The 17711-nt window shown below is 39.7% G+C and overlaps 2 protein-coding genes across 9 annotated transcripts in view; one reads left to right on the top strand and one right to left on the bottom strand.

The window, feature by feature from the left end:
• Nucleotides 1-9: 9 nt before the first annotated feature.
• lcmt1 (leucine carboxyl methyltransferase 1) lies at nt 10-7611 on the bottom strand. The gene is made up of 11 exons (XM_031748834.2): nt 7267-7611; nt 6874-6965; nt 6565-6686; nt 6333-6409; nt 5520-5581; nt 5307-5409; nt 3401-3521; nt 3048-3149; nt 2572-2663; nt 780-877; nt 10-561 (listed from the first exon to the last, which is right to left on the bottom strand). The coding sequence occupies exons 1-11, from the start codon at nt 7350-7352 to the stop codon at nt 539-541; spliced, it is 978 nt and encodes a 325-aa protein (XP_031604694.1). The 5' UTR covers nt 7353-7611; the 3' UTR covers nt 10-538.
• Nucleotides 7612-10934: 3323 nt separating this feature from the next.
• arhgap17a (Rho GTPase activating protein 17a) overlaps nt 10935-17711 on the top strand; it is a 33400-nt gene continuing 26623 nt past the window's right edge. For 3 of the 8 annotated variants that reach the window (XM_031748898.2, XM_031748897.2, XM_031748895.2), the window contains exon 1: nt 10938-11574. In XM_031748898.2, coding sequence (XP_031604758.1) covers nt 11522-11574 — 53 coding nt within the window. In that variant the 5' untranslated portion in view covers nt 10938-11521. Of the gene's footprint in view, nt 11575-17711 lie in introns of all 8 variants that reach the window. The other 5 variants (XM_031748902.2, XM_031748901.2, XM_031748900.2 and 2 more) reach the window with 3 other exon arrangements.

Here is a 17711-nt window from a genome sequence, read left to right as displayed (position 1 = left end):
CAGTTCAACGACATCTTACACAAAAGATTTTCTTTAATTATCTGCACTTGATTGATCATCAAATATAATCAATAACAAACTAATCTGTCACTTTCTCTCAGCTAGGGTCAACAATTGAAAACATTTTGCAGGTAAATGTAAAATTAATGAGTATTTGTATGCATTTCACTAGTTATGGCATGCAAGTAATAATCTGATCAATAAATTAAATTAAAATGGCACATGAAAATCAGGTAAGCACAAATATGTAACATCTGTGATTCTTCAGACATTCCTTCATCGCCATCACACAAGAGCAGATTTTGTTGATGTTTTGGACATGTTCACATCTCATCATATCTTCAACACATACAGGGATATAAAGGATGCTTGTGAAACTGCATTTTGCTGATGCCGGGACTTTTCACACCAGAACGACTCCTAGATGAGGGTCTCGGCAGAGAATTAATGACTTCCTCTTTCCTTAGGCCTCCTTTAGTGCATCTTCTCCCGCTGTTGATTTTGGCGAACACACACAAAAAGTGGCGCAATTTAATGCTCAAAACGCCAGCTGAGAGAGACCTGTGGAAAGAGAACATGACCTGTTCTTGTTAATGGCCACAGCAGACATTCAAACTGATTGGTGAGGGATCTGAAAAGCACGCACGAGTACGACAAAGTAAATACACTGACAGTCAGTTTGTCGCCATTGTAGCCAGAGAACATCCTGAAACATAGCGTCTGTGACTTTGATGTCCTCTCACAGCTTACGTATCCTTACGTATTAAAGTGTGCATTACCCAGATTGAGTTTATCCTTGGTGGCCCAGCAGATATTGTAGTGCTGAAGAAGTTGTTGCAACAGTTCCTTCTCATCCAAGAACTCCAGACGCTCAATTCTGAAAGAAATGAAAATCTAATCAAGACTTTTCACGTCAGGAAGCTACAGTTATGTAGACTGGGTTGCAAAATTCAGGTGTGTGTTAACACAATGCCACATTCGACCCATGGTGAATTCAGCACAGCGGCAGATCGTGCAACGCTCAAAAAAACCCTGCAGAAAAGGCTACATAACACATTAACATGTTAACTGAGGCCTGTGTAAATTAAAGGGTCTTCTCTCTAAAAAGAAGATGGCAATACATCTTAAGTAATGCTATATCTGAACAAATATTGGACAGTAAAACTGTAAAGCACAGTTGTGAAGGGGGATGATTTGGGCTGCACCTTGCAATCGTTGAGTTCGCCTTGAACTTATCTGTATACCAAAGTGTTCTGTAGTCCAATGACAGGCCATCTGTCCGAGAACTAAAACTCAATCAAAACCTGATCACAGAAGGAAATCTACAACAGAGTGGCTGCAAGAGAAACATGTCAAGGTGTTGCAATTGCCCAATGAAAACTGACTCCTTAACTGAAATGACCTAAAAGCTGCCTAACAGAGTTTTGTGTTGAAGAATAAAGGGGGATTTAGATTTGTTAGAACTCAGTTTTTATTATTTTTTCTTCTAGGTTTCAATAGATTGCTGCACTCGAAAAACAATATAAAGAAATTGGGGGGGCTTAAGACACAGTACTGGATAATAAAACAATCCTATAAATACCTTTCACCGAGGCTTTTTCCAGATGAATGCCTGCTAGTAAAACTCCACAACATTCAATATACAATATTCAATATTCTCGTTATCTCCAGTCAGAGAATTCATAAAAATGGACATCAATCATACTGTCAGGACTTCAAACTTTACTGGCCTTCACTGGCAGCTTTACTGGCACATAAAATGGTAACAGTCACAATTTAACTGGATTAAGATGAAGAAGCAAGACAAGAACCTGAGCAAGCCCACTCTACACTCGGAGGGTATCAAACCAAAGCCTGACTTATCGACAATAAGAAAACTGGAGATATAGAATAAGCATAAAAATGCTTTAACGAGCTAATAATCACATAAAATTCAACTAATGTATATAAAGACATGAAAATAAATCAATAACTGCAGTAAAGAAATGATTAAGTGAAACCATTTTAAAAACATTTCCATATTAAAAAAATAGATAAAGATGAATTTATAGCTGAAAATGAGGAAAAAAAATGATTTGCTAAATATATATTTGCTTACTTAATCCAGTGTAAATGTATAATGGTAAAATGAGGAAGTGAAAGCACTGTGGGAAAAGAGCAGAGAGGTAGAGAAAGGGGAAGGATTTGAAATAAAAGAGCGTTTTATTTTAATGAGTCAGCAAGGTCAAGAGTTCATGGACAACAAGAAGCGAATTTCGGGTAAATGGCCTTGGAAATTTACCAAAATGTGTAAGTCATGACTCTGCCACGGCATTCACACCAATGGAGAGCCATTGCTGGTGCAGAGCGCGCACTCTGACAGTACTTTAGTGCGTCATGAAATAACGTAACCAAACATTATATAGAGTTACATAATAAGTGTTTGGGTAATTTCAACAGAAGCACAGACCAGATAGCAGATATCAGATAAGCAGATATCCATCCTTCCATAGAGAAAGGATTCAAGTTCATTTATATAGCCCTAAATCGCAACAACAGTTGCCTCAAGATGCTTGATACTGTCTGCATTACCTTGCCACATCATCCTGAGGGAGCATACTGTAGACCGTCATCATATCTAGAGCGTCAACGTGTTCCCAGCCAGTTTTCAGAAACCGATCCTTCTGCAAACGAAGACAAATTAATGTCTGCAAAACCTCCCAAAACAAAATAAACAATACAACCAGCAACACAGTGTCATTTGTTAGTGTACACAGCATCTCTTGGATGTTCAGTTCAATTTTATATAAGGAGCTTTATTATTGTAAGGTAAAGACCTTACAATAATAAAGAGAAAACCTCCTAAATCAGCCGACCCCCTGTGAGCAAGTACTTGGCAACAGTGGGAAGGAAAAACTCCTTTTTTACAAGAAGAAACCTTCTCCAGGCTGAGTGAGGGGACGCAACTTGTTGGGGGTCTGTCTAAAACTTGACAGCTAGTTAACCTGCTCATAATCCCTTATGATGTGTATTGATGCTAACAAAGTCACTGATGAGATGGAGGTTACCTGAGAGTCCAGAGTCTGGCAGGCCTCCACTCCTGCCAGGGTGCACTGGCGACGCTGCAGGTTCTCGATCATCACTTGACCAAATCGATCGCTCATGTTGACCTGGACACAAAGACAGCACATAAATCACATTTTGTTCTCTTGATAAAAACCTCCCTATTACTCTAACCTACATGAAGCATTTCAAATACTCAGTGTGTCGTACTTAGGTTGCAAACAGTCGACGACTAGAAAAGTACAAAAAAAAAATTGCAACTAATACTTGGAAAAACAAACAAACAAGTACTTAATTATGAAGTTGTTAAATAGGGGGCAGGAGGAGGAACGTGAGGCAGGACTGTTTTTTTGTTTACCTGTTCATAGTTGATGAACATGGCAGTGTGAAAGGTTTCTGCTGCCCAGTGAACAAGGTTGGAGGACTGAGATGGTGTCATGTAGACCAGCACACACTCTGACAGGAGCAATGTCGGTAACCTGGAGACAAGACCAGCACGTAAAAGAAAAGAGATCTCGGCAAAGACAAAACGTTTATCCACATGCAGAAGAATATAATGTGCAGAAATGCCTTCATTTAATCCAGTGTAGTGGAAAAAAGTGAAGCTGCTCATATTCCTGTAATGCTGGTAGGCAGGGGAAAAAAGAGCTTCCTGTTCTTATGCAATTTTCCAATAGTAAATTAGGCCAAAAAAAGGAGAGTTCCCAGCTATCTCGAAAAGGTCTGCTAGCCCTGCTGCAAAAATGTCCTTGATTAGCTCTCTATGCCCTATTTTTATTCACCACAACTGGTAAAGTGATGCTACAGCTGAAATCTAAATATCAAACAGCTGAAGGATAGAAGGTAGCTCTAAAGATTCCTCATAAAACATTTATTAAAATGGTGTCTAAGGTTGTAAAGGCAAATTTAGCCCCTCTATGATTTTTTTATTCATTTTTAAGTTATTGTGTAATCTATTATGAGTTACACAGTCATATAATAGACAGGAAACCATAAAAGCACACCACTGTCATGTTTGTAAGAAATTCAGCATGTTAAGGTTCTTGGTGATTCATTTACTGTGTAAAATGTAAATGACATTAAAATGCAAATGATTTGCACATCTCACAAACCCGTATTTTATTCACAATAGAACAGGTTTTTTGATGGCAGTAACATCAAAAAGTTCAGAAAATCTGGAGGAATCTCTGTGTGGAAGGGACAAGGCCAAAACTGAATTATAGAGGCCCGTGATCTTTGGGCCCTCGGGCAGCACTGCATTAAAACGAGGCATGATTCTGGCGTGGACGTTTCCAATAACAAAAAATATTTGGTGCTGCATAAAAGAAAAAAAGAAAACCCAGGACTTTTGAGCTGCTGGTTTACATCAAACTCAAAAAGACCTTTTTTTAAAAATACTACATTTTCTCAATTTTAACATTTTAAAATAAAAAAAATTTACATTTTGCACATCGTTTACAGGCTCCCCAGTTGCTCAGTGACCTCATGGTTCTACTAAGAGTTTTGGGCTCCTAACACACAGGAAGTGCAAGACACAATTTTTTTTTCTGCAGATCATAAACAGGATCCTGCATAATCCTGGATCATTTTAAACTTAGACCAACACTCATTTGTAATAAGTCATAAATAATCTACAGTGCTGTGTAAAATATTTCTTTAAAATGTATTTATTTTAGTCACACTTGCATGTTTCACAAATGCAATTTTTAAATGATCATTTCATTTCTAAAGGGAAAAGAAAATCCCTTTAATTTTTGTGTTTTGATTGTGTTTCTTGCTAACTCTTTCTGTGTGTTGCAGAGTTTTATGTGTTAAAATGAATCATCCATGTTGTGTTTCGCAATAGAACAAATTAACGCTCAGATCTGCTGTTCATGAGTCATGCTAGCTCCCCGAGTTAGCATATTTAGCAGAATGTAAGCAAAACCATGACTAAGCACACGGGGGCATTTTAAGTCTGACTGAGTTTTACTGTTTCATACTCAAGCGTGCCTTATGGGCGTGCCATGCTTTCAGATCAAGCTGCAGAAGGTTGACATTGCATCTGCTTTGCAGCCACACATGATCAGTAGGGTGCCCCTTGTTATCTTCAGCTACTTACACACAACAAAGAGATAAGCTGCAATTCTTGAGGCCCTGGGCGAAAACAAATTACAACTGATAGAGAGCTGTAAAAGGTACTAATAAAGTGGAATGATAGGGAGCTTTTTTTAAAATAGATTTTTCCATCTAAGAGACAAAACACTAAAATGTATAACACATACTCTGGGTTAAGTTGAAACTTTTTCAGTTTTTCATCCAAACTGGAAATGTCTCTGAGGTCCGCCCCAATGATACAGTAACGATCTGATTCGAGGCTGTGGGCATCTGGAGAAAGACAGAACCACAGTTAGAAAGAGTTGGAGTCATATAATTGGTATTTAAAGCCACTGAAGCATAATCTGGATAGCAAAATAACTGCAGCAGTTACTGCGTACCTAGCAGTAAGGAGTCTGTTGAGTGGGTTTCGATGATGGGTTTGGACAGAGGAGGTTTTGTTCTAATCAAAGAAAGCAAAGTCATAATTAAAACAGAATATCAGCAAAAAATAAGTACTCAGGTATTTTACATACAAACTAGTACAGATTTTCAGTTCCACCATGTTAAAAACGTATTTATATAAATATACAAATCAGAAGTATGCCATTATTAGTTCATAAAGTGCACGTAGCTTTTAGTGTATTTGTCAGCCTAAATTCCCTGTTGGTAATTTAATTAATGTGGCATTTAAATTTTTCTTACAGGCTCATTTTTTTTGTAAATATAGTGACTGTGGTAATCCAGCTCTTTTGTGGCTCCGCTGTAAATGATCTTCTTCATGAAACAAAAGACTCTAGCTCCCTCTATGGATCTCTTCTCTACATTACAGTCACCAAAGATAAACAGGTCACCAATATAAACATGACATTTGCAGTCCTTTCATTTAGTCATAACTAAATCTGCAGAGGAGGTTATAAGAGCCATTCTGTCTGTTTGTTTAACTTTGTGTATGTTTTATTTGTTTTGGAGGCCAGGATAAGAACATTTCTATGCAAATATCATTGAATGAGGCTCGCTTCATTCCCCAAGAAAAATCACAGATACAGGTATTTGATTCTTGCATGTATGCACAAAAGGCTCAGCCTTGGGTGCTCTTGTTATATATTTAATGGTCACAAATTAAGATAATTAAACTTAAAATTATGACTAATGTAAGTTCAAATTTAGAATTTTAAAGACTGAAATACAGCAGAAAAATCTTTTTCTCTTACTTTATATTGTGTATTTTCCTTGCCACAACAGTTGGAAAGTCAACTTCAAAGAACTTCCGTGGCATGAGGTTTTCATCCTATAACACATAGAAACACACAAGAAAGTTTTTTGAGGGCAAATAGAAGTTACTTTGATGCAATCATGTCACAACATGAGACATGACTAAAGTCACAGATTAATGTAAATCAGATTTAGAACACAGCAATAGAAGCAAGCTGATCGTTTGCAAACCTTTAGCCTCCAAAATGTGGTATCCAGTCCAGCACCCAGGTTGATGACTTGAGAGTCACACTGTGTTTTCCTTAGAAACGCATCGAGGAGGTGGTTCACTCCCTGAACACGGGCGTAGTAACCTGTCCAATCACATGAGACATGCAAAAGCTCACTAAACTGTAAAACAAGTGTTATGAGCTGGTTATATTTCACCAGCTTATATGTCAAATTACAAATTATGTCATTATATTACAAATACTACACAGGGATTGTCCAACAAACTATAAAAGGCCAAGTGCTTTTAAGGAAAGCTGCTTCATTACTTGCCTCTGTTGATTTCGGGGGCCTTTCGGTCTCCTACAGATCTTACAAAGTGTTGGATATAAGGGTCCTTCCAGTAGCCTTTACTGGTAGCAAACCTATAACATAGATTATTTAAACTACATGAGGGTGTGTCATACATTAGTAAGACGGATTACTCATTGAAATATTAAATGGATGCTTATGATAGAAACCGACAAACAATAAAACTAAAACTAAACAAACTAAACAGCCTAGTTATGTCAACAACAACCAGAGAGGAGTTTCTGTATTTTGATGGTCTTGCTGTAAATAACGACAGCATTGAAATATCAGGGTAACTGACTCAAGCAGAATTAGCTTTAGCCTTTGACTTCTTCGCCTTAAGTTACCTTTACTGACTCCAAATGATGCTGTTACCTTTTGCATGTGGTTGCATCGTCACACGTCGCCCTCACTGCTTCATCGGCAGTGTCCGTGTCTGTGAAGGGTTGCCGAGCTGCCATTGGTAATTCCCGTCCTGCTGCTCGTCCACCTGCTGGGCTCTGGTTACCTGCTACAAGCTAACTAGCAAAACTGCAGAGAAAACACCGCGAGCATAGTCGGGAGGCGGAAGTCCTGGTGAAAAGCCTGCAAGTTACGAGATGGCAGAAATAACAACCGGTACGTAACGAGGTTATAATATATCGCTGCCTATTTACAAACTACTTGGAACTGAAAATGTATGGATAAACAACTGCCCGGAAGCAAAATATAATCACTTCCGGCTTGGGTTTGCTTTTCAGATTAAGAGTACTACAGGTGCTCTTATTTTGAAAAAGGAGGAACTAAACCTCGAGAGGTTATTTTTTATTAAAAAGGGGGAAAAAGCAACGCAGTGTGCTGTAGTACTTTTGTGCGGTACTGCAAATGTTAGTATTGATTCTATACCAAATAAATAGAGGGCCCGTACAGACAATACTAATACCAACACTAATACCTTTAACTTATAAAGACCACTTATGTAGGGGAGAACGGTGTGTCATGATTTATGAGATGAATCATCACCAATTAGCCAATTTTGACACATTTTAATGGGCCACTGAATCACTGTGATTGTTAATTTCTACAATAATTAGTTAATACATGAGGAAAAACACCTTGAAATATTTTGAAACTGGATTATTTATTTATTTATTTTGAGACCTGGAATCCAAATGCACCTGTCTCTGAAGCACTTTGGATCAGCTTCTGTTGTTTCAGTGTGTATAGGCTATAAATAAATTAGACATGACAGTCAACACAAAAATGTTCAGACATTATTCATTACGTATGTTTCAGATATCTTTTTCATCGGATGATACCCTAGACAAAATATGTTAAATTTCGAGCTGCCAGAGAGGACGTTCATGCAGAGGGCTGGTGTGACAGAAAGCTCTGGATTGGTTGAGATGGGAGGCAGATGATCCGCAGTAGCGACCCCTACAGGGGACAGCTGGAAGAAAAAAAGAAGGTGTGTGAGGTAAACCAGCTCTTACAGGATAATACTAACAAAACCACAACGATCAAAAGAGTTAAACAAGCACGTAGGCGTGCATATGCAGAACAATAACATATGAAATTGGACCTGTGACACAGTTGTGGGCAAACTGAAAGGGAAATCCCACCACATTAAAGTCAGCCTCACTGAGGAAACCGTATTTCACTCAGATGATCAGAATCCTTTTGAATTCTGCACAGGAAGATAAAAAGTGTACATCTGCTGAGACCATGAGACAAAGACTGTAATAAGCAGCTGTGAGGTTTACATTAAACAGTCTGATACTGTCAGAGTGTATTCCGAACGTGACTGCATTAATGAACAGCTGAGTTGCAAATCTTTAAAATCCACAGTTTCGATCTTACAGAAGCGTAATGCATTTGGCTCTTGGCATAAGTCTTTTGGAGCTATTTCACTGGTGTCGGTTACTTGAGTTGAATGGCATTAAGGGTGAATATATAGCCTTTTTTATTGCTGCATAGCAAAAAGGATGTGGGCTCCATTCCCAGACTTGGTGATGCTAATGCTTCCTGTAAAATGCATCTCTTTCTCTGTATTGTCATTGCTTTCATTTTATTTATTTATTTATTAGAAAGAACATCCTTTTGTGTTCATTCTTGTTTGGTTTTTTACATAAATTTGAGAACATTCAAAATGTTAAACCCAGGAAGCCACATAAAAAGTCTGTAATATCAACAGCTTTGAAAGATAAGTGTCTTCTGCAGCAGCTGCATACCCTGTTCCCATTTTTTTTTTCACTTCCAAGCTGTTTAGTCACTGGTCTTGATGGAAAGTCCCATCAGAGGTTTGCAGTTTTACTTGCAGTTTTTTCTAATCTTTTCTTTTATAATGTGCCTAATTTAATTTTTTCAGGTCAATGAAACTTTTTATTGTATTTTTGACTGGCTTAGATCAGAATATATTCAAATGTTAATATGTTTTTTTCTTTAGATTTTAGTGACTTTAGTGACTGACCTAAAGACTCTTATCTGGCTGCCAGTTTAAATCACGTCTTTTTTTTCTTTGCTTAAATACAATGAGTCTGGAGACTTTTATTAGTTATTTGCATAGTGAATTTTTGGTGGTGTGAGTGTAGTTAATGATGTGGCCCATATTCATGTTAAAGAAAAGGAACATTACTGGAGTCAGAACAAATCCCTCTAGTTTTAAGTTTTACAGTGGAACAAATTATTGGCCAAATAAATACACTGCGTGAATGAGCATATAGGGGGCTTTCAAACCTGCAGGAAACATTCACAAATTCACAAACAAAATAACAAAGTTAAATCTACAGTCGTGTAAAACAAATAAGGTTTTTAAGCATATACCCTCAACTACTTCTGTTGGAATTAAGAGGGTCAGAAGGAGCCAGCTGCTAATGCACTTGATTCATTGGCCATTAGCAAGTGTGAGCACCTCTGTTTTGGCAGTTTGTAGGTCTGGAGCATTCAAGTGCATTAACATAATACCACAATCCTCCTAAGAGAGCAAATTTACTCCAAGGTCAGACTGTGCAATGCTCAGAGAAACTGCAAAAAAAAAAAAAAACCCTTGAGCTACATCTTAGACTCTGCAGGTTTCAGTAACTCATTAAATATTAAAGTTCATGACAGTACAACTAGAAAAAAACAAGTACGACTTGTTTGGAAGGGTTGCTAGGAGCCCTTTCTACCCACCCCAAGAAAAAAAAAACAACCAAACAAAAAAACAAACATGGCAGCATGGTTTAGGTTTGCAAAGTTGCATCTGAACAAACCACAAGACTTTTGGAACAAGGCAAGACCAAAGTGGAGATGTCTGGCCATAATGCACAGTGCCATGTTTGGCACAAACCGAACCAGCACAAAAACACCTCAGACCAGCTTTCAAGCACGGTGGTGGAGGGGTGGTTTGGGCTTGTTTTATAGACACAGGATCTGGGCACCTTGCAGTCATTTAGTCAGCCGTGAACTCCTCTGTGGATGCAGATATTCTGGAGTCAAATATGAGCTCCAACAGGAAAGTAAGGTGCTGCAATCACTCAGCCTGACTGAAATGCTGCGGCAGGATCTCAAGAGAGCTGAGCATAAGAAACAGCCTGCAAACCTCAATAAACTGAAACAACACTGTAAAGAGGTTTGGGCCAAACCTCCCCAACAAATATGCAAGAGACTGATAAACTCACACAGAAAGCAAACACCTGAAGTTACTGCTCCTAAAGATAGCTCTACAAGCTGCTCAATCACTTGCACTTATTTTTTCACAGAGCTGACTGAAAAAAGAAAGCTTCCTTTTTCACACCACTGGAGATACTGTTTTTCTAACCATTTTAACTTGCTGGGATGAGAAAAGAAGGTTGAACAAAATTAATGTGGTTCTATGTGGAAACCCTGTGAGCAAACTCCTAGATGCTTTATTTTAACTATATCCACACGGTTTAAGCACCAGTTAAAGTGCATTCAACTCATTTGAGCTAAACCCCAAAATGTGTCTGTGATTTTTTTTATTTTTCACTATACTAATATTAGTGATACAGATGAAAAAAAAACAAACAAACAAACATCCTGGTGTTTTAGTTTAGGAAGGCATTGTTTTGAGTAGGTCTGTCCTGCCAGTGTCCAGGGGGAGGTGGTGCTGCTTGGCAGATGCTGGCCGTGCACTAACGTTACTTCCTGCCGCCGTGTGTGTGTGTTGGCAGTGGCAGAGGTGAGGTGCTGCTTCTGCTGCGCACTCAGCTCCCAGTCATCTGCTGCGCTCTGGGGGAAAAAGCGGCCGACGGATTATCCAGCTCCCCTAACAGTGTTAGCTCATCGGCTAACAGACAAGCCAGCAACCGAGAGGAGCCATGAAAAGCCGCCGGAGCCGGTGAAAGTTAGCCACGGGTTACTTTGGGACTTTAATGCACGCAAAGATACCAAAAAGGAGGTTCGCGGGTCATGCCGTCGCCCCCAGCGGGAACTTTTGCCTAGAATTTCCACTTGGGAAGGGCTAGCTCGGGGGGCTAGCTCGGCTACGAACTATTTTTAATTGGCTTTGCGCTCAATGGCTCTCGCTTGTTTTTCCCTGTCATAGCGACAGCTTGGAAAATTGGGAGAGGCCCCCTTGTGAAGTTCATGACAAACCAAAGCCCGGTTTTGAAGCTTAACTTCGGACGACTAAACTGGCAAGGGAGCGAAAATGAAGAAGCAGTTCAATCGGATGAAACAGCTCGCCAATCAAACAGTCGGCAGGCAAGTATTGTGTTCAGCTCCGAAGCTTTATAGGCGAACTAGCAGACACACTTTACTTCTTGCTGTTCTCAGCAGCTTTCTAAAGCTTGTTGGACCGGAATTTAACTTTTAACCTTAGTGTAAACTAACCAAAGCAGTTCTTGCTGTGAAATTCAAAGAAAGAGTTACACGAACTGATATTAATTAAAAAAAAAAACCTAATAAAAGGAAAGGCTACACTGGCAAGCAGAGCAGGCTTTCATGAATGAATCGTTTGACAACCAGAAGGAAGGATGAGAAACTCTTAAGGCTGAACTGATTTAGCAGCTTTTCATTTTTTTGGGTAAGTGCTTATGTAGAAGAGGGTGAAGATTTCAAACCTGGCCATTTATTATTAAAACATTAAAACAAAAAAACCAGTTGTAAAAATACTGGGTTTCCTACCATATCAGCTGTTAGAGTCATATAAAATGATAAGAGTCTGTGTCTGATACCTCATGAACACTATACTGATATGTCTGTGACAAAGGGGTTAAACCTTTGCTGTCTAGTCCATGTCTTTTCCTGCTTGCCCCTGTGCAGCTGAGTGTAGGCATCAGATTCAAGCGCTGTGCTGACTCTAAAGCCTATGAGACCGTGGCAGTGGCTTTATGTGCCGCCTCCACTTTTATTTTTGGGTTATTTTACAGTTAAAAATAACCCTCTTTTAATTTTGACGGAGCCCTTCGCTTAATAATGGGTCTGAAAATCAGTGTTTTAGCTCATTTCTCTTTAACACAGCTGGTTGATTGGCTGACCCTTGCAAACAGAAAGTTTGAGCAGCTGCTTCAGCGCTGGCAGCCAGAGCTGTGTGGCTGAGATCACTCCAGAAGTGATATCCTCTCTTATTAAAAATGTCTGAAATGGAGCTTTAAAGCAGTCCAAAGCCTGAGATTTGGTCATTGTAATAATATATAAAGGAGAGAAAACAGAGAAGAGCATAGCTGTTCTCCTTTCGTCATTCCTTTGAATTTGAGGCGTGCGGCAGTGTTGAGGCTAGATACATTCTTAAAAAAAATAAGCAAGGGTTTATTTTGTCGTGTGTGGACCTGTCAGCAAATGCCTTTATGTTTCTGTGTGATGACACATGCTGTCCCTGTGTAACTAGATATCTAAAGCTGGCGATAAGCTCAGCCTTGTGAAAACATGAGGGTGAGACATGTCAAAGGATCTTTTCACCCTGAGAGGTTTTTCTCATGATGTCAGGTGTTATAGGTATGCACTTTGTGCTTGTATGTGGAAGTCACATATGTTTGGCAGATATTGGGCACAGCCAACAGTGGATGGTACCAGATAAAAGACCCTAACAGGCGGAATCATTTTATTTTCAGTGGTTAACAATGGTTTAAAAAATAGAATATATAAGTAGCAAAATCCAAACTCAAAGCTATTTAATTTCAGTTTTATTTCTATTGTCCTGTTTTATATGAAGATCTACATCTTTTATATATCAGTCAGGCAGTGCAGACATAGGATAACAGATGTGTGTTATACACTTTGCTTAATTTAGAAATAATTTGTGTAGTTTGGACTTGTAACATTTATAAATAATAAATCGACCAGCTAATCAGTGGTAAATGAAAATACACACGAGCAGACAGGGCTGGCAAAAACTGAGTTGTTGGCAGCTTTGTTAAGATGCGGTTATTAGTGTGTTGACGCGCATTCTGTGTTTACTTTAGCAACAGCAGCACTGACACGGAGGTCTATGGAGATATTCTGCTCCTGAAGCCAAAAACTCAGGACCAGGAGAAGCAGGGCAGCTGGAATACTCATAATTCCCTGTCTGCACTCAGCAGCAGTAAATTAGAAGTGGAGAGAGTGTAATGCAGAAAACAGACAGATACGTGTGCGTGTGTGCATGCATGCAGTAGCTTTTGTATGCACAAGTAGGGTTAATCCCTCATACACTCGTATGCATGGCCTTCTGAGTGAGTGGTCTGTCAGCGGTTGGATTTGGAGCAAAGCGAGAATGCTCTGTTTCGTCCATTATGTTTGTGGCTGCTTGAGTCTGCAAAAAACCTGGGAGTGCAAAAGGCCGTCTCGGCCGGCCCCCCTGGGTTCCTGTGATTGTGCGAAGGCAGAACACTGTGTCCAGCGAGCAGCCGCTCTGAGGAAATCTCCTTCTACAAACAGGAAGCTGTTCCCAGAGCCACGCTTTCTAAAGAAGAAGAAGTAGGAGAGAGAGTTTAGGGAGAATTGATGTTGAATCAAGACAGTGAAACAGAAAGATAGCGGCATGTGATTCATGTCGGGGATTTTTTTTTTCTCCTCTCCTTTCAGGTTACAGCGTTTTGCTATCGATGAACTTTCTGACCCTTTGTCTATCTTTGTTTGCAGCAGGTAATGTGCTCAGATAATGACACCTTTAGAGATAACTTGGCAATAGGAAGTTATAGACTATGACTACTGTCTGCGTTAAAATGAATGCTCACAGACCTTGAATGCGGTGAGAATTTTACTCCATATAACTTTCAGTTAATGAGGACTTCATATGCTTTTCCTATTTTTTTGCCATACAGTTGATGATCTGCATATTAAACATGACCAAAGCCTCCTGTGAATTAAAAGTTACAGCTTCAGGCTGCTTTAAACGCTTTGTTTCAGACAGTTTTTCTACTTGTGAGAGAGCATATATCCTTAATATCTTAGGCACACATCAAACCCACAAACCTGCCATTCTAATTTTATATTCAGAAGAAAGCTGGCTTAAATGGAGCCTAAACGCCTTGTTCTGATAGTGGATGAAGGCATAGCCTAAGATAAGAATTATTTTGAACCAGAGATCTACTCTTGTAGAGTCAGAGAATAAAGAATAAGGAGCTGGAAATGCGCGTCACAGATCTTTTGTCTTATCTGTGTTTCGTGGTGATGTCAGGAACTAGATTGACAGTAACACTTTGGCAATAATGGGTGGTGCTGAAGTGTGAGACAACCACATGTATGTGTGGGAACTCGGACATAGATGAACCAGAAAAATTTCCCAAATGTTTGGAGTTTTTCAAGTTAAGCATGTTGGCACACCCCAGTGCCTACCACCTCAACTAGATTCAGATGTGTGACATTATCTGGGTTGCAGAGGTAGATTGCCACAGTCACTTGCATCCCTTTTAATTATAGCTGCTTTGTTGTGTGCCTCTATTCTCCCAAGCGTGCGGTCAGCACATTGACAAATACTTTTAAATATCACCCTCTCTGCTTGCACTGTTTTCATCAAAGCTTTTGTCCTCCTCCCCCATTGTTAATAATTGACTGGGTTTATAAACAACAATATTATATAATCCTCTTTTGATGCTATATCTAACAACATAGCTGAGTGTTATGCAATTTAATCATGCATTGTATTTGAAAGTCCATGATCGACTTCAGAGAGGCTCAAGTTGAAAAGAAACTCTCCCTACAGGAATCAACAAAATGTCACCGTAGAGCTAACAAAGATAGGTGACTCTGGGCGTTCCCCCTCCACATGAACAATGGCATGTATCAGCTGGGATGCCTCTGTGGCACTGGTAAGCTATACGTGCAAGGTTAGGCTGCTGTTTCCAAGTGCTGCTTAAAGTCAAGCGCTACTCTCAAAGACTTAAAATGACAGTGTACTAACAAGATCGCTACCATGTGTCTCAATATTGGTTCCATCATAAAAAAGTTCAAATAAGATAGAAAACTCCTTGTCACCAGGGGAAAAAACTGGTAGCTGTCAAGTGATTGCACTGAACTTTTTTTGCATTTGGTGATTGAATACAAGTATAGTTGCTTGCTTGGTTGAGTGTGCAGTCAGTTCAATTCAATTCATATGTTGCCAAATCACAACAGCACTCACATCAAGACACTTTATATTGAACAATAGAGACGATACAACTTTACAGTGAAAATCCCAACAATCAGACGTCCCTCTTTCAGCAAGCACTTGGCGACAGTGGTAAGGAAAAACTTCCTGTTAACAGGATGAAACCTTTAGCAGAACCAGGCTTAGGGAGGATGCAGCCATGTGCTGTGACCACTTGGGGGTGAGGGGAGGAAGAGAGGACAAAATGAAAAACACACTGTAGAGAAAGCCAGAGCCTAGTAATAACTAATGATTGAAAGCAGAGTGATGTATATAAACACATAGTGAGTGAACAATTGGGGCATCTGGTTCCAAGGCTCTGCTACAATTCTACTTTTAAATATCCCAGCAACCATAAGTAACCCAGCAGTTCAATTTATCACAAGGTCGTCTGGTCGGAGGTAACCTGTCTCCACCCAACTGCAGTCTGACTCACACTGATTGCTAATTTGCCGACACGTTGCAGTCAATCTGAGTCAGTCTGCGCTGAAGGGCACATCTCGTGTGCACACGTGGCTTTGTAGCAGGTGACTCCATCTTATAGCAGTTTTATCGCTGTCTTGATGCACCACAGTCACTTTGAAGATGACAGCTAATTATGAGTGGTCGCAGACATGGTCCCCAATTTCAAAGCAACCATTTCAAAGCCAATAAGATGGCACTTCATTGCACACAGCCACAGTAATTACTCTACTGGTAAACAAGGAGCTTATTTAAGTTTCAGTTTGACAAAATAATAAAGACTCCTTTTCTGGCAACTTTCTGTCATATTTGAGACTTTTGAATAAGAAGAAAATAATTGTTATTTGCATCCCTTTTACGGTTTTGCACACTGTACTGTTGTTTAATTACATAGTTATTATTAGAACATTTGGATATGAATATTGGTGAGGAAGGAGACATCCTGTTTTCTCAGGTTAGCTTTATCTTGATCTGTCTCTACACATTTGCTGTTCATCCCCATCTTATGCTTCAGGTTAATTTATCAGCTTATGTAATCAGCCACATTAGATGCGCCGTATGGGCTGAGTCACTCCATTATACCTCCAGCTCTTTTCATCTGGGCCCAGTATCCATTACCGTATGCCTTAAGCTGCCAACTGTTGCTGCTGTAAGTGCAGACCCTTTTTGGCTCCTGAGTTTAGCGACTGTGTTGAGTGGCCGGTAACAGCCGCTGTATTGTGCTCACGGCTTTGCTTAATCGCTTTCTACGTTCATAGTAGATCACCATGGTTACCATTCTGAACAAGCAGCCACCACGGCCGTGCAGCGAGGCGCTGTTGTTGTTAAGAAGTCACATGCAGCGCACAGTTGACACACTTTTCTCCAAAGGCTGCTGCTTCAGTGAGGCACGTCGGGGTCAGCTCTATTCACTGTCAGTCAGCTGATGCTGGCAAAACAATTATTGTTTTGTTTGTTGTTTGTCCTCTGATCAGGCTCCACACAGCCTATTTTTGACTCTGTGACACTGCATTTAAAGGTTTAAAGTGTTGCTTTTAGGTGAAATACCAGCGTCTCCACGTGTGGTCAGATCATTCAGTTGCAGCCAGCGCTGGGTCAGACTGTGGACACGTCATAAACACACCTCACATCAGCATCAGGAAGCGGAGCTCGGGGATACCAGTCAACTTCTTGTGTTTCTCTTGCCTTGTAAATGGTTTAGTCTGGTTTTGATGCGGCTCATAAATCACACATGTCATTAATTGGGCCAGATGCAAAATGGATGTTTAAATGGCATGAATATGACTGAGTTTTTTAAGTGCCTTTCCCACAGTTTTTGTTGAGGTACCCTAGAAGTGTAACCACTCCTTATTTTCTGTTATTAATATGATCCTTTCTGTTAGTAATAAGAAATATGATGCATATTCTTTCAACCAGCTACTCTTAGGCCAGCAATTGGAAATTGCTGATGAAATCGCAGGGCTGTGAGTGCAACACCTCAGCCTCTGCATTCATTCAGTTGTTGCAACAGAAAACCAATAAAATGATATATTTAGGTGTTTTTTTGTTTCAAAACAGGCAAGGGACCTAAACCAAGGATGTCTTGCAGTGTCTACATGAACAATTGAACAAACTGGTTGGATAGTATGCTCTGTTTAATGATTGGTGAAACAGTAGCACCACTTGGCCAGCTTATGCCTCAATCACACAGGCCTGTATTCTCCAACTGGTTGGCAAGTGGTTTCTGGAGGTTGCTGTCAGTCACTGCTTGAAATCAGTCACAAAGAGAGTACTGCTCTCAAAACCTCCTTATTATTTCTTTACTTGCTGACATATTTAATCTAAAATTGAA

Source organism: Oreochromis aureus, linkage group 8, assembly GCF_013358895.1.
Source record: "Oreochromis aureus strain Israel breed Guangdong linkage group 8, ZZ_aureus, whole genome shotgun sequence".
Classification (NCBI taxonomy): Eukaryota; Metazoa; Chordata; class Actinopteri; order Cichliformes; family Cichlidae; genus Oreochromis; species Oreochromis aureus.
This window is presented reverse-complemented; position numbering and strand designations above follow the sequence as displayed.

What these genes read in the sequence shown, in the direction of transcription:
- lcmt1 (XM_031748834.2), bottom strand. Translation starts at nt 7,352, where the DNA reads ATGGCAGCTCGGCAACCCTTCACAGACACGGACACTGCCGATGAAGCA. An exon ending in GGCCCCCGAAATCAACAGAG is followed by an intron (nt 6,687 to 6,873) that starts GCAAGTAATGAA and finishes GTGATTGGACAG; the next exon opens with GTTACTACGCCCGTGTTCAG. An exon ending in AACAGACTCCTTACTGCTAG is followed by an intron (nt 5,410 to 5,519) that starts GTACGCAGTAAC and finishes GTCTTTCTCCAG; the next exon opens with ATGCCCACAGCCTCGAATCA.